The 20,303-nt window shown below is 36.7% G+C and overlaps 1 protein-coding gene across 2 annotated transcripts; it reads right to left on the bottom strand.

The window, feature by feature from the left end:
- Nucleotides 1-358: 358 nt before the first annotated feature.
- On the bottom strand, nucleotides 359-19,299 carry tmem259 (transmembrane protein 259). Of its 2 annotated transcripts, none has more exons than XM_081358024.1 (11): nucleotides 18,269-19,299; nucleotides 16,046-16,342; nucleotides 13,764-13,926; nucleotides 12,882-12,992; nucleotides 10,333-10,455; nucleotides 10,131-10,231; nucleotides 7,736-7,793; nucleotides 7,528-7,611; nucleotides 7,219-7,351; nucleotides 2,930-3,029; nucleotides 359-2,820 (listed from the first exon to the last, which is right to left on the bottom strand). In XM_081358024.1, exons 1-11 carry the CDS (start codon nucleotides 18,488-18,490, stop codon nucleotides 2,128-2,130), a joined length of 2,085 nt encoding a protein of 694 aa, XP_081214150.1. In that variant the 5' UTR covers nucleotides 18,491-19,299; the 3' UTR covers nucleotides 359-2,127. The 2 variants fall into 2 exon arrangements, with proteins under 2 accessions (XP_081214150.1, XP_081214151.1); XM_081358025.1 differs by having other exon boundaries at nucleotides 13,818-13,926.
- Nucleotides 19,300-20,303: the final 1,004 nt, after the last annotated feature.

The following is a 20,303-nucleotide window of genomic DNA, read 5'->3' as shown; positions in this document are numbered from 1 at the left end:
GGTTACAAAAATAAAATAAAAAAGCTTAAAATAAAGTCAAATGTTGGTTTGTATTTACTGATGAAATTTAGTTGATGCTAAAATATGTATAGTATCCTTATTTAAACTCGTCTTCTCACCATGTCCTGGAAAATGTCAAAATGAGGTTGCTGCAGTAACAGTAGTTATTTCAATATGCAGTTACAATAAATATTTGAATAAATATTTTAAATGGTTTGATTTTTTCCTGATCTGACAATAAATTTTAATAGAGTTAAGACCTCCAGCAGGTACAGACAATTTGTGTTTAAAACAATTAATATGTACCCTATTCATAGAACATGCCTGAAAGATATAAAAAATAACCACAAACAAAATGTTCAAAATGGAAATTAATTTTGTCTCTTTATGCAGTTTTTTTAAACATTACAGTTAAATACATTTGAATGACATGGAATCGAGTTTATCACAGAACTGAGAGTTTTTCATTCCAGATTCTGTCTAGACATCCTACACAATCTAAACACTACAATCATCCGCTTCCTTTGACAATGGCAAATAGGCACAGGAAAAAAAAATATATAATAATGAGGAACTGATCAGAAAACCATAAATCACTCTTTTAGACCTGGAATCCTTTATGGATCTGAGCCTCACAAAATATTGCACAATTTAAAAAAAAAAAAAAAAAAAAAAAAATCCAGAGCCTGGAAGCCTGCCATATTGTTGCATAGCCTTTAAATGACCTTCCCCCATCCACAGTCCTATGTCACAACAGACAACAAGATATTTCTTTATTTGTTCTCTTACTTTTAGTAAAGATTTTACACATGGTCATGTAGATAAACAAACTTGTCCTGTCATTGGACAGCCACCTATCTTCTCAAGTCAAACACATGGACAAACCACTACAAAAGCATCATATGAAAACACAATGGACTTCTGGATCAGTGACTTTAGCTGAAGGGCCGCAAAGCTGTGAATATAACAGTCTGACATTCACTGCTTACGTCTGATTCTAAATAATATCTGTTACAAGTAACGACAAGTTCACTCTTGCTTCAGTTGTCCTGTCCCATGACTTTTTTTCTCTACTGGCTTTGAAGCCTTTGGTAAGGCTATCGACACCAATGTACTTCCTAAAGTTGGAAATACAAGGTTAATGTTCGGTTTTAGAAGCATAAGGCAATAATCTATACACCCGCTCTCTCAAAGCCAGACTTGACCTGAAAAAAAAAACAAAGACTCTGATGAGATCGTGCAAAAGACGAAAACGTCTGCTAAACTAACCACAAGAACAAATGTCTCTTGATGAGGATTAGAAAACACAGAAATGACCCCATGACAGGTTTCAAAGAGGATCATGTTGAAGGAGGACTTATTCTGCGGATTCTGTCGTCACCTGTCCACTTCTTTGACTGGCAGTCCAACCTATATATCAACATCAGAGCACTCTGACCATGAATAGCATCAAATTCATTAGTCAAACTGCTCCATGCATATGATAATAGCATACCTGAACACACCGGCAGGAGCTAGATAAGGAACATTTTGGTGGCTTGCTGTAGTGAACGAAAGTAGTAGGGACCAAAACATCATTCTAAATGAATTTTCACTGCTGTAAGTACGCAGCGTTAATGTTATCATTAGAGGAATGGAAAGAGAGCCAAAATAACCCTCGCACAAGATGTGCAAAGTGTGATGTGTATTTGGATTCAAAGCAAGATTTCCGCTCATGCGGCCTGCTGACACTTGTAGCTCCATAATCAGGAGCCACAAAAAGTACCATAATTGAGCGATACATCACATTTCAAACTGAATACTCCCTGTATTAAAAGCTCCAATCATCTAAAAAAAAAAAGAAAGAAAGAAAAAATATTCACATGTTAAGTCTCCAAATGATCACACCCTCACAACATGGCATCATTTTGACAATTCACTGCGTATTTACTCTTAAGAATATGACTAGATGGCGGAAGTCTGCCTCTGCCCTCCTCATGTTCACGTTGGAGGTTTCCAGGATGTAATTAAATAAAGCTCCATCACAGCTTCTCCTCTTGATGCCTTCTGGATTAATTTACAGAGAGGGGTGGTGACTGCAGAGCGTGGATTCATTTGTTTTCCGAATGGGGAGACCGAGTGCGCAACTCAAGCCGGGGTGGAGTGGGAGTCCGAGCTCTCGCTTTTGTTCTTTGCCTTGTCGTCCCAGTTTGTGGCACCCATGCGCATTTCTGCAACTTTGCAGTCTGTGTGTGAGGTCATTAGGGAGGAAGTGGGATTCGTTTCAGATTCCACCTGCCCACCTCCGCCACAAGGGGGCCCCAGAGCCTGAGCGCAACCCCGGCCCTTCATGTCAACCGCAGGAGCATTGGCTGCGCTAATGTTTCCGTCTTGGTTCTCTCCTGCTGTGCTAAGACTGTACAGCTCTGTTACACCTGTCCCAGACGACATTGGCTGCTGGATCCCTCCCGGCTCCAAAAGAGTCTCACCCAGGTGTGTAACGGACAGAACGTCTGGGCCAATGGCAATCTCAGCCATCCAGTCTAGGTCGGAACTGGATGGGTCGATGGGCAGACCGGGATTTACCACCAATCCGTTGTGGGTTTCAAGCTGAGGTTGTTCCTGAGCAGCTTGCCGGTCCTGACCGTTAAGGTTCACATTAGCGGCTGCGTTACCCTGGCCGGGGGGCGCAGCATTGCTAGTGTTGTTGTTAAGATTGTCCTGCAATGCAGTCTGGTTTCCTTGGCCCACCTGCTGGTTCTGAAGCAGCATCTCCTGGATCCGGATCTGTTGCAGGATGGCCGGCAGCTCATAGTGGTGGAAAAAATAGATCATTGAGTGCTGTGGAAGACGAAAACAAAAAAGCCCATGAGCAACAAACAATTGCATACAAATCCACAGATTTCCCAATTACATAAAAAAAAAAAAAAAAAATCCTGAAACACGATACCTGAATGAAGAGCCAGGAAGTGACCAGAGCCAAGCTGCTGTACTGGCCATTAAAGCGGTAATGATACGCATAGAAGGCAAAGTGATACAGATAAAAAAACCTGAAAAACAGCACAAAAGATGCTTTAGATGAGGTTTTAAATGTTCAGCTTAAATGTGTGATATGAATAAAAAGTGCTCATAAACCTCTTTTTATGCTTGGACAGTAAAGGCGTGGACCCGGAAACAATATTCCTTACGTTGCGACTCTAACATCACGCTCTATCCGCTTAAGTTAACAACATGATACTTCAAGGCAGGCATTAAGAATTTGGTCCCATTCTCTTCAACCAATGAACTTCTATGACTACCGGACAAGGATTTTAAGGACAATATTTCTGGTGTACAGTAGTCAACCTTTGAAGTGGATCAAAAAAATTCAAAGTTGTTCTAAGACAAGAACAGGTATTGTTAAATTTTTTTGGTTTTGATCCACTTCAAATGTTGACTACTGTACACCAGAATTATTGTCCTTAAAATCCTTGTCCGGTAGTCATAGAAGTTCATTGGTCGAAGAGAATGGGACCTCTTTGAGAATTCTTTGACTTCTTTGACCAAAATGTTGACTACTGTAGTTTATGCCAAAGAACAATTCAGATAATTATATTAATCAAACAAAAAAGCTAACTTGTCTTACTTATCAGCTGCATACCTATGATGCTGTATAGGTAAGGCAGCTCACTAAGATTTGGAACAGAGATAACAACAAGCAACAGACCCTTTCCAAAGGATAGTAGTACGGAAGCTGTGTGGAGCATGGAGAGTATGTGAATGCTGGAGATAGTGGAAAGGTGGCTTAATTTCCAAATATCTTGGAATGCCGGGTCTTCTTGGGTAAATGGAAAACCTACTTTGAGAGGTTGTTCCACATTATTAAGGAAATCACCGTTCTCATGCAACATGGGGATGAAGAAAGATCTTTCTGAAGATAAAAAGCATGAAATAGTGCAATGTCTCGCAAAAGGCATAAAAACTAATATTTCATGAAATCTGAACAGAGATTATCAAACTATCAAAAGATTTGTGAGTGATTTAGAGCACAGCAGAACTCAGTCAGATAAAGACTTAAGGAAAGTTTCTGCAAAACAAATGAATTGTATTAAAAGGGCAGCTATATATAAAAAAAAAAGCCACTATTGAGCAGCAAACAGCTATTTAAAGCCACTGGAGCGGCTTTAACCACCCCTAACCAAATCTCACAAAGTGAAACGTTTACAGTGGGTGTAGAAACACATTCTTAAACAGTTTTATTGCTTTGGTATTTTTTGCAGCATGGGATAGTGCACTGTCCTGCATGAAAATCCTTATATTTCAGAAGGCACTATTCTTCTTTTTATACCATAGCAGAAAATGGTCAGTTGTAAACTCCACATACATATATTGCTGAAGTCATTTTGACACCCTTAGAGACCCTAAAGGGACCTTCCATCTCACTTCCCAATATTCCAGCCCAAATCATCACCCTTGCTGATTGTTGGAACGGGGTGGCCATAAACCAACCATCCAGAAATCCATCTATTTAGACCAGGGATAGGAAACGTCGATCCTATATTGCCACTGTCCTGCAGTTTAAACTTCATCCCTGATCTCTAGATCATCCCATCCATTGTAGTACGGCATTAGTCAATGATTAAAACTATTTTAAAATGAGTCTTCATACATTTCAAAACTAGAGATGGGCATTTTTCTAAATATATTATATTCAAATAGTTGAGCTTCTAAAAAACGAATACTGGAATATACGTTTATTTGAATGAGGTTTAACAAGAAAAACTATTTTTTAAACATTAAGTTTTTGTCACCATTTCTGAACAAGCTTATGAACAGTAAATATACACAAGCTTAAATTATATCTAGAGATTTTCTTTTAGTTGAAAACATTAAACAATGTGTGTAAACAAAAAAAAACAGAACAAAAGCATTTACGCTGAAGCAGAGCGAAAGGAAATAAAATAAAAGCTAATAAAGCAGACTGAGGCAGTTATTGTGCAGAACGTACATATACAGTTGAGTCAGCATATGGTTATCGTGTTTATATTGTTTCACATGTTCATGTTGAGAACAAAAAAAGAATATCCACATGCTCGGATGAAAGTTGGCTCCTCAGCCTGAAAACAATAAGGCAGGATGCAGAGAAAATGCGCTCCACTGGCAGACGTTGAAGGGACACAAAGTAACAGTGTGCTAAGTGAAGTTTCTTACAGCGCTTTGTGTTTTCTGTTCTTAAACCAGTCTCCCCCGTCGAAACATAAAGGAAGCATATGTCTCAAGATCATTTTACTATCATATTATCTACTCGTGAATGCAGTGATGGACAGCTGTCTTTACTCATTCGACTAGAGTTTGGATTTCATGATTTCATGGTGGTGATATTTATATGTTGATCCGTTTGATCAAAAGTAATCATTTTGATCAATGTAATTTCATACTTTGCTGTGCCTAGAGGCAGATGAAGACATTCTGTGATCAAATATAATCAACTTGTTAACAAGCTGCACAGCGCCACCCAGTGTATTCAGTTATAACTGTGAGTTTTAGTTTGCGTACTTAGGATTTCACTGGGACAGCAAAGCAGCATATGAAGCAAAATTCAAATAATAATTACAGATTGAATATTCGTGCACACCCCTATTCAAAACCCAATGTAAATGTTTCTCTTTGTGAGCTTTGGTCAGGGGTGGCTGAAATGCAACTTTATACACAACTGCCAGCCTGCATAGAGAGGTTATTGGGACTCCAGAGACACCAATGGCTTCAAATACCCGTTTTCTGCTCAACAGTGTTTTTTTTTAAAATAGCTGCCCTATTAATACAATTAATTAGTTAGACAGAAACTTTCCTTAAGTCTTTAACTGACAGAGTTCTGTGCTCTAAATCACTGACCAATCTTTTGATAGTTCAACAATCCCTAATCAGTTTTCACAAAATATCAGTTGTTTTCATGCCTTTTACAAGACATTGAAGCATTTCATGCTTTTCATTTTCAGAAAGATCTTCCTCCCCATGTTGCATGAGAACGGTGACTTGCTTAATAATATGGAACAACCTCTTTAAGAAGGTTTTCCATATACCCAAGAAGACCCAGCAAACTATTTAACAAACCTGTCTGAGATTGATACCAGTTATCTAAAAAAATATTAGAAATAAAAATCTTTAAAAATCTAAAATCTGAATGTGTATTTTAGTGAAATCACAGTGATAAGTCATTGGCATTATAATTTGGAGCAAAATGTTTATTGCTATTGTACAGTAGAATGTACCTCTCAAAGTAATTATATAATAAAAATAAAATTAAGAAAACTTTAAGGAATAATCACACAATGATTATCATGTTTTAACATGATAATCATTTTTTTTATTTTAATATTCATGTTTATCATGTTTTTTTCTTTCATGTTTTAATTTGAACAGTGGAACCACTGTTGTACAGCAATTTGTTTGCCAAAAAAGCCATTTATTTTCATTTGATTACATTACAAATTTATATAATCTTTTTAAAATGTGTTATGCCTTCATTTGATTATCACTGTTTTTGATAAATTTGTATTAAATAATAAATCCATTAAAATTAAAACAGACAACACAGAATTTTCTCAAAAAAACAAAACAAAACGTAAACACTTCATAGTGCCCCATTATTGTTAAAAAAAAAGAATATGAATTAAGTTGTATGAATTCAATTGATTAGACATTCTTTTTGATTAATAAAATTGAATTAAAAAAAATTACCTGAAACACAATTTGGGAAAAATAAAACTAAACTTAGTATTCATAAGGTCCTAAAATTTTTTGTTTTTTTTGTTTTTAACTTTTAATAAATTGTTTTTAAATTGTATAAGTTTAATGATTTCAATTAATTAGACGTGATTTTTATTACATTTAATTCAACCATTAAATCGAAAAAAAAAAAAAAAAATTTTTTTTGAAAAAAGTTAGATGAAATTTTGGGCAAAAATAAAACAAGTTTATAAGGCCCTACTAAGCACAATGAATTCAAGTCTGTGTGAAATTAATCAAGCTGTAAAACATCAGCAGCTTTCCTTAGCTCAAACAGTAGATAATGGAGCTAGCATTGCCACGGTCCCTTGCCCAGGGAATGCATGAACTGATAAAATGTATATCTTAAATAAAAAAAAAAGACGCTTTGTCTAAAAGCGCCTGCCACATGCATAAATGTAAATGCAAAACGAATGTAAAACATCAGAAGAGTCTGAGCCATTGGCATTTACCTGTGTTGGTGAGGTAACATACCTAAGCCAGTGGCGCTTGCTTGTGTTGGTGTGACAGCAGATGGCATCATATTGGTCCGCCAACCAAACAATGAGGATGATGTAGAAGGCAGTGGTTGTGTCATTGAAAAACTCAGACATGATGGCCTCCATCCCTACAGACAGGATCAAAAAGAGGCATTTAAGTTCAAACAACCTTCATAAAATGTTTTGATAAGAAACTATCATGTGATTATGGTATGACGTCAATAAATGAACAGATTGGGCATCAAGTTGATAGGAGACACAAAGAGAACATCTTTCCAAAACCCCAGCAGTGATCTCTACCTACCCACAAGAGCTAGGATGACAGTGAGAAGAGGGGCAGCAGGGAAGGCAATGGTCATGTTCATCTCCAACATCTGGAGAAGGTCCACTGAGACAGAGGAAATCAGAGAGATGGACCTTTTAAAAATTTGCTATTTATGAACTTCGTCTTGGAACATGATCATAGATGCTTGATTCAGTGGTAAAGATCTGAGAGGCTGATGGGAGCCTACCTATAAAGACAAAAATCTGGTGGTGTGAGTACCGCAGCAGCATGGAAACGGACAGAGTCTGAAAGAGAAAAAAAAAAAAAACACTTGTGGATGATGGAATTTTGCATTTGATTCAGTGTCGTATTAGCATCACTCCATTGTCCAAGTGACTCAAAAGGATAGTTCACACAAAAATGACAGGTCTGTCATCGTTTACTCACCAATATGACTTTCTTATTTAATGAATCCCCAAAAAGTAAATTTTTGAAGAATATCCTGATCATTTTTTAAGAAAGTGAATCATAACCCAGGGCTATCAAGCTTCAAAAAAGCATTCAAAACATTTCATGTTGAATGTTGTCCATGTGACTTGTGCAACATATGCAGCGTTTTCTGAAGTCATATGTTCATGTGAGTCAAAAAAAATTTTTTTTTTGGTTATTTACGGTACTGCAAATTTGTGAATTAATCATTCTTTCCCCAAACTGACTACTGATTATGTCACAAGCTTCTAAATTAAAGCAATGATATAACAGAAAATTTGGAATATTGCGCGTGGGCCACTTTGTAGCATTCATTATAATTGCGTGGAGAAAAAAAGTTAACTAGAACATCGTTAAAATTTCACCAAATGTTCCACTTACAAAAAGTCATGAGAATGATTAAATTGACGACTAATTGCCTAAATGCACAACTGAACTAATGTGATGATATCGCACCTACAATCCAATCACTAACAAGCACTCTAGTCTGTAGTAGGGCTGCTCGATTATGGGAAAAATCATAATCACGATTATTTTGGTCAGTATTGAAATCACGATTATGTCACACGATTATTTCACATGACTTTGGGAACGTGTTGCATTTATTAAAAAGACACCTTTCAACAATTCTTAAAAAAATTGAAATTTGAACATTTATTATACTTTTTGAACTATTAAAGGGACTGTGTGTAGGAATTTCTCCCATCTAGTGGTGAAATTGTATTTTGCATTCAAACGAATAATGCTCTCCAGCCCCTCACTTTTTCAAATGCGCGTTGCATCTACGGTAGCCGTTATGTACCAAAAAGCTATGACAGGATGTCTTATAATAGCACTTCAAGTTTTTCTTCGGGTGAACAGGTTTGTTTTTAAAACAAACTGAAACTTGAAACAACGAAAAAAAGAATGTTACAGTTATCAATTACTGACTGTGAAAAACATTAACTATGGTAATTAGTAGTAATGCCTTCTTTACTCGTTATATTTTTTGAAGTATGTGCATTTTTAGATATCATCATCATCATCAGAGCCTTCTCTAACTTTACTTTACTCAATAGCTGCTATTCATCAAAGAGCCTGTTTAACTTTTAACTTTAAATGTTCTACTGTCTATATAATAAAGTACACAACCAAGCAATGAAAAAAAAAGCTTGTAATTAAGACCGTAACATTGACTTACCTGTCTAAAAGAAGAAAGCAGGCAACTTCAGGGTCTCTTTTGAAAGCTTTCTCCTGCATTAGCTATCCCGACATTAACCCTTGTTTTTGTAATCTCCAGTCACGTTTCCTTTTACGGTCTATTTTGGACTTTTTCAACGACGAGGACTCCTTATCCTGTGACTCAGCATATGTATGAATGAACGGTGTATAAATAACCGTGCAGTGTGCATCCTTTGAAACTTGCCGGGGCAGTGACGCCTCTCACTGCTCTGCGCCTCCGCTTCTGCTGGCTTCAGTCACGTGATGCTGGTTCTGAACGAAAACGCGTTGTGGAAACGCGTTGGCCTAGTACTTTTTGTCCCTCTCTGCTATTATAGTTTTTCAAGATGGCGGAACTACATGGAAGCCTCCGTGGACCTACCCGTCCCATGTATATAAAGATAATAAATTCTTCGTTTACGAGGATTAGTCTGATCATTGGCATAGGTATTTGTACACCATTGAGGGCATATTTATGAATAAAAATAATGATTTTAGATAATAAAATACCTAAAAAGCTACACATAGTCCCTTTAAAATAAATAATATAACAGATAATACTTCAACAAGAATTTTGTGGGAAATTCCCCCACAAACATTGATTCACTTTAGCAAGATTGTTTAGATTAGATTGTATGAGAAGCCTAAATTAATCCACACAGATAAAATCAAATCTATCATTTTAAAACTTTCCCAAAGAAGCAATTTCACAAACCGCGTGAGTGTTCAGCGGTGCTGCGTCTTCTCTCTCTCTGTCTCTCAAAATGGGTTGGACAAAGCAAGCGTCAAAACTACACTCTCGTGTTTAGGAGTCGGGACATGACGGAATTGTCACTTGCACAATCGTACTATTTTGGTGATCGTTGGGAGCCAAAATAAAAATAAAAATCGAAATTCAATTAATTGCACAGCCCTAGTCTGTAGTGCAGAGGCAGTAAAGTAAAAGTACTCACAAAGATAACCATGATTACAAAGGCTGCTAGGTACGAAGTACGAGCCATCCACATACTGACAAAACGGTAGTGTTCTCCAGAGACCACGTTTCTCAAGAAACCTAAAACCAAGCAAATCACATTCTCTATGTCATAGTTATACCACCATCATCATCATCATCAAAACCATTTCTTTTTTGGAGAGAGAGAACTTCTAATTTACCTTTGTTTTCCTCATTCTCTGCTAAAGCCTTCACACTGGACATCAGGATATCATCATAACCCAGGCATTCGTCTAGGAGGAAGCGACTGAAACCATCTCCAAAGCACTGATCCTTCATGGGGTCTGCAGACAGACCGAGAGAGATTAAGGTTACTACACAACAGTACTAACTGACACAATGCATTTCTTAAAAAAAGTTAAATACAGGGGTTGGACAATAAAACTGCAGAAGTTTGAAGGTTGAATCAGTAGAGCAATAGCAATCCACACACAACATAATGGGAGATATATCAGAGTTCAAAAGAGGATAAAGTTTTAGTGTGCGTCTTGCTGGCTGATCTGTAACATGGACAGCAAGTCTTTGCGGTGTATCGAAAGCTATGGTATCCAGGGTAATGATGGCATAACACCACATAGGACGGACCACATCCAACAGGAGTAACTGTTGACGCAACAGGAATCTGTCTGAAAGGGATATCAAGGTACTAACCCTGATTGTATAAAAAAAACAAAACCACAACTGCCCAACTCACTGCAGAATTAAATGCGGAAATCGACTCTCCTGTTTCAACCAAAACTGTTCGTCTGACACCGTGTCCTAACCAGACGCGATGTGATAAGATTCCAGCGACAAATAATGTGCCTGTCCACACTAGATGCGACACAAATCAATCAAAACCCACAGCCAACCAGAACAGCGTGTGGGAGGAGTCTCGTGGCAAGTGCACAGCACCAGAGAGTAATCTTGACGGCACTCGCAAGAAAATGGAGAGGTAGGCTACATAATCAAATTCACAAATATTACACCATTTAAACATTATTAAAAATATATAGGCTACTGAGTTACTAAAACAATCTTTGTCAAATCATACACTTGTTTGTTCACAGTTTGAACGTTCTTGTTTGAAATTAGTTTAATTTCAAGATCTGAGGTGAATTATCCATTGTTGCTTTTACAGCTACAAAGCTGGGAGCAGTAAATTATATTTAAAGTCACATTGCATGCTTTTAACATTAAATAAAGCACATAAACAGTACCTGAGATTATCACTGCCACAGTTTGTGTTTGTTGTTCCAGCCACGACGTCGCAGAAAAATAGAAACCGTTTCTAAAATAGAATCGTCGCGTGACGCCGTCACGACTGGTTAGGACAAAAACTCTGATTAACATGGAAAATATACCTTTTATAACGCGTCGCGGCATCGCATCGCATGTAGTTAGGACACGGTGTGAAGCTCCACAGAGCCTTTTCATAGTCAAGCTGCTATAGTCAAACCTTTGGTCACTTGTGCCAATGCCAAATGTTGGTTTTATTGGTGCAAACAGTGCAAATCTTGGGCTGTGGACAATGTGAAATGTATTGTTCTCTGATGAGTCCTTCCCACATCCGTGAGAGTTACGGTGTGGAAGAGCCCCAATGAGTCTTCACACCCGGACTGTTGCTGCCCAGAGTGAAGCACGGGGGTGGATCAATGATGGTTTGGGCTACAATGAGCTGAGCAAGTCAGAACACATTTTCCTCCACTAGCATCAGTAACCTGGCCACTCTTCTGGAAGAGGAATGGCTCAAAATCCTGCATGGCATGGCTCAAAATCCTATGTCAATTCCCAAGACGAATTAATGCTGTATTGGCTGCAAAAGGAGGCCCAACACCATACTAATAAATTATTGTGGTCTAAAACCAGGTGTTTCAGTTTCATTGTCCAACGCCTATATGTTTGTCTTATTGGAAAAGTTCACCAAAAATTAAAATTGTTATGGTATTTTTTTTTTTTACTCACTCTCATATCATTGAAAACTTGTATGACCTTTCCATGAAAAACAAAAGTGACTTTCTGAAGAATATCCTGCAACCCTATTCAATACTATGAAATGCAATGAGGACTGGGGGTGTTAAAGGGATAGTCCACTGGAAAAACAAACAAACAAAAAACAAAACAATTCGAGCATCATTTACTCACCCTCATGTTGTTCCAAACATGTATGGCTAACTTTCTAAAGCGAAACACAAAATATGATGTTTTGAAGAATGCTCAGTTCCCATTGACTTCCACTGTATTTTTCGTCTACACAATAGAAGTCAATAGGCTTTATGCCCAGCTCCACTACTTCCTGAACTTCAGCCAGCTCCTTTGTTTCCTGTCTGCCATTATTGGACAAACTGATTAATCCAGGTGTGCCTGACCTCAGTAACAATAATCAGACACACCTGGATTAATCAGTTTGTCCAATAATGGCAGACAGGAAACAAAGGAGCTGGCTGAAGTTCAGGAAGTAGTGGAGCTGGGCATAAAGCCTATTGATAATATAAACGTGATTAGTCGACTAATTGCTTAAATAAACGACTAATAGTCGACTAGAAAAATATTTTGTCGGGGGAACCCCTAGAAATTTTTGGGTGGGCTATCCATCAAACAGCATGAAGATCAGTAAACAACTACAATTTAAATTTTGTGGGTGAACAAGAATATTCTATTTTGTGGGACAAGAGGATTGTGGGTATGGGCAGGTTTTCTGTTGATGTCCTGGAAGGTATGATGTACTCACCCAGGGTCACCACCATAACAGGGATGTTGAGTCGCTGACGTGTGGCCTGGGACAGTCGAAGGAAACCATATTCCAGAGAATATTCCACAATATACTCTTCTTGGGGCCACACTGCACAAAAACAAACACTGATGCTGACAACATTTCACTGAATTCAGAAGTTCTACCATTAATCTAAAAATCTGTCACTTCACATCAATGGTAGAATGTTATAAAAGTTTCTGTATTAAAACAAAAAAATATATACACTGATTATACTGTCATCAATCTTTTCTAGTTACAGAAAAATATTTAATATGCAAAATAAAAATGTTTGATAAATGTCCTTTTAAAGGGATAGTTCACCCAAAAAAATGAAAATTCTGTCATCATTTACTCACCCTTAAGTTGTTCCAAACCAGTATGAATTCCTTTTACTGTTGAACACAAAGGAATATATTTTGAAGAATGTTTGTAACCAAACAGTTGTGGGGCACCATTGACTTCCATAGTATTCTTTTTCCATAATATGGAAGTCAATGGTGCCCACAACTGATTGGTTACAAACATTCTTCAAAATATGTTCCTTTGTGTTCAACAGAAGAAAGAAATTCAAACAGGTTTGGAACAACTTTGTGTATATTACACAAAATAACTCATTTGTACTGTCCTGAATTAGTGACACTTATATTATATCTCACTACAGTCAATGGTGTGTGACGCAGCACATGTGGCCTTAGAAAAGGGTAAGGTAATAAAGGAATGTGGGAATAGAAAGGAAATCTGACCAGGGGAAGCGAGGAGGGCTGCACTGGATGGAGGGAGGAGAGGGAATGAATTCACACAGGAGGAAGAGGAGAAGGACCAGATGGCTACGGAGTGGGGCGTATTTGAGATGTTTACCTGCTCGAGTTAGCATCTCAATCTCGGAGACAGTCTCCCTCAGCGGCTGCATACCTTTAGAGGGGGCCTGGCTGAAGGACAGATCCTGGGATTCATTCAGGCTGGAGCCAGGAACACCGCCGCTCATCGATGGATTCAGCCGCGGCTCGATGTCTAGCTCAAACTGCATTTGTGCGAGCGAGAGAGAGCGAGAGAGAGGGCACTGTCAGAAAGATCTGGATAAGGGTCCCTTTAAATGGAATGATTCACAAAAAAATACTATATCTATAATTTACTGACCATCACGACATTCCAAACAAGTATTTACCGAAGAGCACCCATAATTTTTTCCATAAGGACCAGACTTAAATTGGGTAGTAAATATTATATATAATAAATTCTATTAAATAATACTTTATCATTTATATAACTTAAAAGTAAAAATAATAATAATAAGTGGTTCTTGTTATTATTATTTGTAGTAGTAGTTGTAGCAAATTTAATATATAATATATTATTCAGTCTTAAAGGGACAGCAGCATAATAAACCTGCTGCTGTGTTTTTGTTTTTTTACTGTAATCAAACTACAAAAATCACTCACTGCTCTTGACTGAATAACTTTCGTAACTTTATAAAGATTAATCTATATTTAATTTATACAGTGGTGAATATGCAGTATTATTTCACATTTGATTACTTTATTCAAATTATGTACATAAAAACTACTGTTAGACCTACCTGAAAACCCCCAAAAACAGTTTATTTCATTTGTAGCTTTTCTTTGTTCTATTGTATTTACTTGTGCTATTTGTAATTTGATTATTTATTCTTATTTTATTACTGACTGCTTACTTGTCTTTAATGTTTTAAATTTACATTAATTAGGCTAGTAGTTTTTGCCAACATTGGAATAGAGAATTGTGGTATTTTGGTGGTATCTAAACATTTGTACCATTGACCCAATCCACTGCACTGAACCCTACTGAAGCAGCTCTAAATATGTGCTGTGCTATTAAACGATAGATAAAATACGATAGAGCAACTGAATGAACAGCGAAAATAACAGAGGCTCATACAATACATTTGAAAATTCTTAAGCATTAAATTACTGAAGGAAACATATATTTGCTAAACAAATTAAGCCAACTAATATGATTCATCTTCATTTGGTTTCTCTACTTTATATATTTTTTTTAAAAATTACAAATGCAGTGAAAATACAGGTATCGGTATCAGCAAGTACAAAAAATGAAAGTATTGGTATCGGACTAGTTCTGGAAAAAAGTGGCATCGGTGCATCCCTACAGCAAAGTAAATTGAAAGGGTGATTCTTACAAAACTGTATTTTCTTCAAGCTTTTTTCAAAGGTGTCTTTGTGTACAGTGCAACAGCAAAGAGCTTGTTTACATTTTAGACATGTCAAGTTGCGATACCGAACAGGACCACATGGATATACCAAAAACCCCTAAACCAACCGCCTTGACCAGACTGCAAATACCTACTACAGTACACGGATCTAAACTAAACAGAAATACTAAACATATGACAAATCAAAATATTATCAAAATATTTTTCCTGTGTGTGGAATAAAAATGACATTTCAGAATGTACTGAAATATGTCTGTGCATAAATACAATGTGCGATTAGTAAGTCGAGAGTGCACATAAATGGTTTGTTTGCGCATCAACATAACGGACTGACGCATGCTTACTGTACAACTCCTTTACGTCACTGCAATCGTTTTTACCTTGATTACAATCCTCATCCATTAAAACTTTACTAGCAAGAAGCTAGTTTGCTTTATTCAGCTGAGAAATGTAGTTTCAAACTTTAAACAGTCAACTGTGTGACATAAATTACGTTAATGAGTCAATTACACGTGTGCGTTAACAGTCCTAATTATAATATATAATATTATATTATTTTAACTATATATATTTCACTTATTGTAGGTTATTGTTAGTTGGAGTTAATATTGCCGTACATAAATAATTATAATAAAAGTGACATAATATTATATTATTTAAATTACAACTACAATAAAACTTAATTAACATAAATATCAAATTAAATTAGAAATAACTGTTATCTCACTGTTTGGTGCATTGCATGCTATATTCTCTTATTTTCATGTTAATTAATTAATTATATTTCATTGTATAGAAAAGAGCTGTGCCAGAAGGCCCTTTCTCTTGTGTTTCACCGAAAACAACAACAAATTAGTTTTGAACAATGAGTCAAATAAATGTTCAATTCTTGAGTGATTTTTCCTTTTAATGCTTGTTTTCCTGGTAATCTCACCCGTACTGTGCTGTTGTCAAACATCTCCATGGTCATCTCTTCTTCCTCTTCAGCGTCTGCCGGCAACATTGGCTGTCTGGTTTCACTTCCGTCCTCCTCCGATTCCTTCACGAGCCCCTGGATTCCCTCCGTCTCGTAGAACTGAAGAAAGATGGGTGCGCGGCTGGAGTTGCGCTGGATCTCCACACGCAGGATGCCATCACGGGGCCATTTCTCCCGCACATGCTCCAGGCAGTTGATTGGAGAGCGGGAGAACGCAATGTGGATGTAGGCCAGGATGAAGAGCATAAACAATGCCTGCCAATCAAATGACATGAAATTAAAGTCAATAAAAACTAAAATGTGCACACAAACTAGTTTAGGCAACGAAGCATTAAACATAACACTTCCATAACATGGATGGCATATGATATAAAAAAAAAAAAAAAAAAAAAAACACTCCTTTCAAAGTTCTGTTATACTTCAGTTAAACTGAAATTGAGATTGTTTAAATGATTATATCATAGACATTTCTAATGTTAACATATTTAGTTTATTAACAGAAAGTAGGGCAAAATCTGCTCAATTAATTGTGACTGCAATGTTACATCAAAAGTGGGTTAGCTCAGATCCAGAATCTACCAACGGTGTCAAAAGATAATGCACATTTGCTGTTTTCAAATATTTGTAGTGAATTTTGAGCAAATATTGCATGCATAAATACATTTATTGCTTTAATTCGAATTTTTAACATGCCACAATTTTTTTGATGTTCGTCAAACACCATTGAGATTTATCAAATAAGATAAATAATACATTTATGAATGCAACATTTTTGTTGAATAATGTCAAACTTTAAACACCTTCCAACTTTCCCTATTTGTCAGCCCAAAACAATCTCCTACAACTTATGTACAGTAGGCCTAATTGTTTCACAGCTTTATAATTTAGCAAGATTATGAACTCCGACAATATTTTGTGGTTAGCCGAGAGACACGGGTGCCTCGCTAACTTAACAGGTCATTCTTGAAGCAGATCTACATGCCAACAACATTTGAATATCATAATTCCTATGTGCACCTGTTACAGTGATTTCTGAGTTTATGATTGAGTAATCATGATAGGCTACTGCACTTTCCTGTGGGGTTTTAAATACGCTGTTCTACAGTTCATGCTTATTAATCATCCAATATCTGTTTTAAGATTATCTACATTGGCTGATAACCATGACGCTTGGCCAACTAACCTTGTGGTGGCACCTTGTGTCAGTTCCAAAGTCTGATGACAGCCTTTTCAATGGATATTAAACATTGTGTGAAGCTAAAATAATTTGTGAATTCATTGAGTAAATATTGTACATTTTTTTTATATTTATTTACAATGTTAAAAAGTTTGGGTCCAGTAATAAAAAAAAAGAAGAAATTAATAGTTTTATTCAGCAAAGATACACTTGAATGTATGTTAAAAAATTATATATTTTTTGTTAAAAAACATTTCTTTTGAGCTTTCTATTAATCACAGTACACAAAAAAATAAATTGTATATATATATATATATATGTATTTATGTTCTGTGATGAATAGAAAGATAAAAAGAAATGTTTTTTATAAAAATATATCAATTGTAAAAATATTAATCAGAACAACTCTTTTCAACATTGATAAGAAGAAATGTTTCTTGAACACCATATCGGCTAAATTAAATTTTACCGACCCCAAACTTTTGAACATTAGAGTATACACATTTATTTAATTTGTAATGCATTAAATATAGCCTACATGAAACATCATTAATACTGCATATTAGAAAGTAAAATAGGTTATTTTCAAATAATACAGGACACAAGAACAAAAAGGTAAAGGGGGACTGTCTCTGTCAAATCATTTCAGAGATTATATAGAAAAAATAATAATAATAATATTAATAACATTCGATGAAAGTTTATCATCACGTCCACTGATGATTCAGTGCAGGAACATGCATTAGCAAAGTAAATAGTCTCCATTTTGATTTAATGCCACATTCAAAGTACATTGCATACAGGAATGATATATCTAGTAGCCAGATAAGACCAAAAGCCATGGGTTAACTGACAAATAAATGATGCTGATGTTTAGTAAGCTTGGCACAGCATCCCAACAGGTAAGAACAGAGAAACATTCAAAAAGAAATCAGTCTGAAAGTGTTTAGGGCTTCTGAAAGTGATCAACAGATTCAACATACATTCAAAATGTCAAATCTCACCTTTAACAAGACCAAGAACTCGAAAATTCGTCTGAAGGATGGTGGGAAGAGCCTAGCATATGTCACTGCCATCTTAAAGAATAAGGCGTGGAAGAGTCGGTCTCTCACGTTGATCAGGGGGTTCTGGTTCATCGCGGGGTTCCGGATCCGGTTCGGCCCACCGTTATTGTTGTTGTTCAGTGGGACGTTGTTGTTGTTCAGATTGCCCTGGTTGTCGGACATGGTGGTCGTTGTTCAGGAACTTGATAAGGAGAAAGACCAACTGAGGTCAGGCAGACAGAAACTTGCGCAGATCCAGTTGAGCAGGCCAGTCACACAACATCAGCACACACTGATGATGGTCCTGGTTCACCAAAACTGGACTGACCTTCAGAGATCACCACAAAACACCCCAACAGATTCTGAATTTTGTAAGGATGTTGGTGGGAAAGGCTGCTTCCACTCCTACCATGTCATAACCTAGCGATCTAACAAACTACTAAAGCGTAAATGCCTTTGACGCCCCTGTGGATCATGCGTAACGTTATATACCGTGAGACCAGAGGAGCATGTCAGACTGTTAAATTGTGTTTTAGGCTCAATTTGTCCTGCAATTGTGACTCAGGCCTCCTGCACCCACTGTCACCCCAACCAAAATAACGAAACTTGCTAACTCACACCAGCTAAATGAATCATATTTACTCTGGCTTGGAAGTGAAATATGTCCCAGACTAAGTTATGTAGCTGAGTGTTTAAAAGCAACGAAAAGTGGAATATCACACAGCACGTCTGCTAATAGTGGTAAGCTAACAAATTAGCCGAGCTTCCTCTGAAGAACCCGTATGTTCGGTTTACTTTTTGACAAACACCTCCTCGTATAACGCTGACACTCTTCGGTTAATTAAGGCCTCAGATACGTGATGATATCCCGCCAGAACTATCCGATGGTGGCGACGTCAACGTGTCTTACAGACCATCTGTTTACACAACCATTTTCGAGAGCGGAGAGGACTTGGGAGCAGCAACCAAGAAGCTTTTAATGAGGGAAGCGTTTCCACTCTGGTCTCGCTTCCGCGTTTAGTCACGCGACGCGAGTCACGTGATTTTTGAAGACGCAAAAATCTAAATGATTCCACATGATTTCATATGTACAATGAACTTTAATAATATTATTTCTGTAATTTATAATTTCACTGAAGTGCAGTGATATTTTTCAGTTTGTGACAGTACAAACATAAAAAGTACAGAATATTTACTCTAGTTTGGCAGGAAATAAGTTAACACTTTTAGGCCTGCATGGTTTCTGCGTCCGAAAGCTTAGGTAGCTGACTTGTTGCCTCGCTGCCCTATCAGGCAATGACTTTGCAGGCTGCGTACGAAGGTACCTCACGAAACTGATTTCGGACAAATTTCTGAGGCAGCATAATGGATTTATGATCCACAACAAAATAGAGAGAGCTTTGGTGAAAACTAAAAGAAATTTTAATGACTACAATAGTAATTTCTCGCTAGAAATGTCATAATAAGCGGAAAATATTGATAAAAAATATTTACAGATTAACTGGCGACCAGCCGCAACTTTCAGACAGCAGCATTTATTTTTTTTCTAGCTCAACTGTTATGGAATGGAACGCACAGGATTGTGGGATATCAAAAGGCAGCGAAGGATACATCTATGCTGCCTTCAAGAATCGATCAGATGAAGGTATCTTAGGAGACAAGAAGTGAAACTAACTTTGCATTCTTCGGACGTGCCTTGATACCTTCCGACCTTGGAATGCGTCCTCCGAAGGCGGCATTTATCAGTTTTCGGACGCAGACAGGGATTGTTGAATTAATATATATGTATAATTAATATATGTATATATATATATATATATATATATATATATATATATATATATATATATATATATATATATATATATATATATATATATATATATATATATATATATATATATATATATTTGCATAGATAAATCATTTATGATAAATACTGCAATATTCCATAAAACGTTTACGTTACTTAAAGAAAGGTTCTGAATCTTGTTAT

Source organism: Scardinius erythrophthalmus, assembly GCF_964197995.2.
Source record: "Scardinius erythrophthalmus genome assembly, chromosome: 25".
Taxonomy (NCBI): Eukaryota; Metazoa; Chordata; class Actinopteri; order Cypriniformes; family Leuciscidae; genus Scardinius; species Scardinius erythrophthalmus.
The sequence above is the reverse complement of the archived record's forward strand: the minus strand, read 5'-3'. Positions and strand labels throughout refer to the sequence as shown.